At 64.3% G+C, this 1,002-nt stretch overlaps 1 protein-coding gene across 1 annotated transcript in view; it reads left to right on the top strand.

Moving 5' to 3' along the window:
• The first annotated feature begins 173 nt into the window (after positions 1–173).
• The window catches only part of LOC113214316 (neurosecretory protein VGF-like), a 35,401-nt gene continuing 34,572 nt past the window's right edge, over positions 174–1,002 (top strand). The window contains exon 1 of the mRNA XM_052273970.1: positions 174–332. Coding sequence (XP_052129930.1) covers positions 174–332 — 159 coding nt within the window. The remainder of the gene's footprint in view (positions 333–1,002) is intronic.

The following is a 1,002-nucleotide window of genomic DNA, read 5'->3' as shown; positions in this document are numbered from 1 at the left end:
GGGGCGGGGTAGAGGGGCGTCGAACATGACGCGCAGTGAGTGGGCGGGCTCCTCCGCCGCGCAGCAGCGGGCCCCATGACCTGACTGCCTCGAAGGCCTCGAAGTTCGTCCGGAACAAGAACAATAAGGGGCCGAGCCGCTGCTCCCCGAGGGACCTCCTCGGCACGATCATCATGGGGGCCGGCGACCTGATCGTGGTCCCCGAGACCGCCACCATCTCGGAGGCGGCCGCGCTGCTGTGCCGCGGCCTGGAGGAGAGCCAGCGCGCCGGCGAGGACCGCCTGTCGCGGGCCAGCTCCCAGGACGTGATCGCCGCCCTCGGCGGCGTCGCGGTGCCCGGCCAGGACGCCGCCGACGGCCCGTCGTCAGCGTCGTCGGCGTCGTCGTCGTCGTCGTCAACATCCTCGTCCGCCAGGGCCGCCGCGAACGCCGAGAACGCCGACCCGGCTGCCACCCTCACCCGCTGGGAGGACTGGTTCACCCTCGCCAGGTACCACCGCCTATCCCTCCACACTGCTCCACGGGAAGGAAGGGTCGGCCCTTGAAACTTGTGTGAGACCGGCCGAAAATACCAACACGTCCCGCCCCGCCCCGCTACAGCACGCCCCACCACAACACGCCCCAAAGTTGTGCCGCCGCCGTGACCACCGAGGGGCTCTTGACTCCCCGCCTGCGGCCTGCTGCCTGCGCCCTGCGGCTCCCCGCACACTAGACTTAGACTCACGCCAATCTGGGCCCAGGCTGACCTTCGTGGGTTTCGAAGATTCCCGTTCGTCAGGAAGATTAATAATGATTTGACGTTTCTGCGGGTTTCTAAAAGAGGTACAGCGGCATAGCGAGGGAGAAATCACTTGGGTACGTCGTGGCGTACGGGCTATGTTGTGGTATTTTCTCCTGCCATTTCTGTTATTTCGGGGTATTTTGCGGTATTTTGCAGCATTTCGGGGGTATTTCGCGACCATTTCACCAACTAATTCGCGTCTAATTTGGGTCTATTTTGCT

Source organism: Frankliniella occidentalis, unplaced genomic scaffold, assembly GCF_000697945.3.
Source record: "Frankliniella occidentalis isolate FOCC.00 unplaced genomic scaffold, Focc_3.1 Scaffold318, whole genome shotgun sequence".
Lineage (NCBI taxonomy): Eukaryota > Metazoa > Arthropoda > Insecta > Thysanoptera > Thripidae > Frankliniella > Frankliniella occidentalis.
The sequence above is the reverse complement of the archived record's forward strand: the minus strand, read 5'-3'. Positions and strand labels throughout refer to the sequence as shown.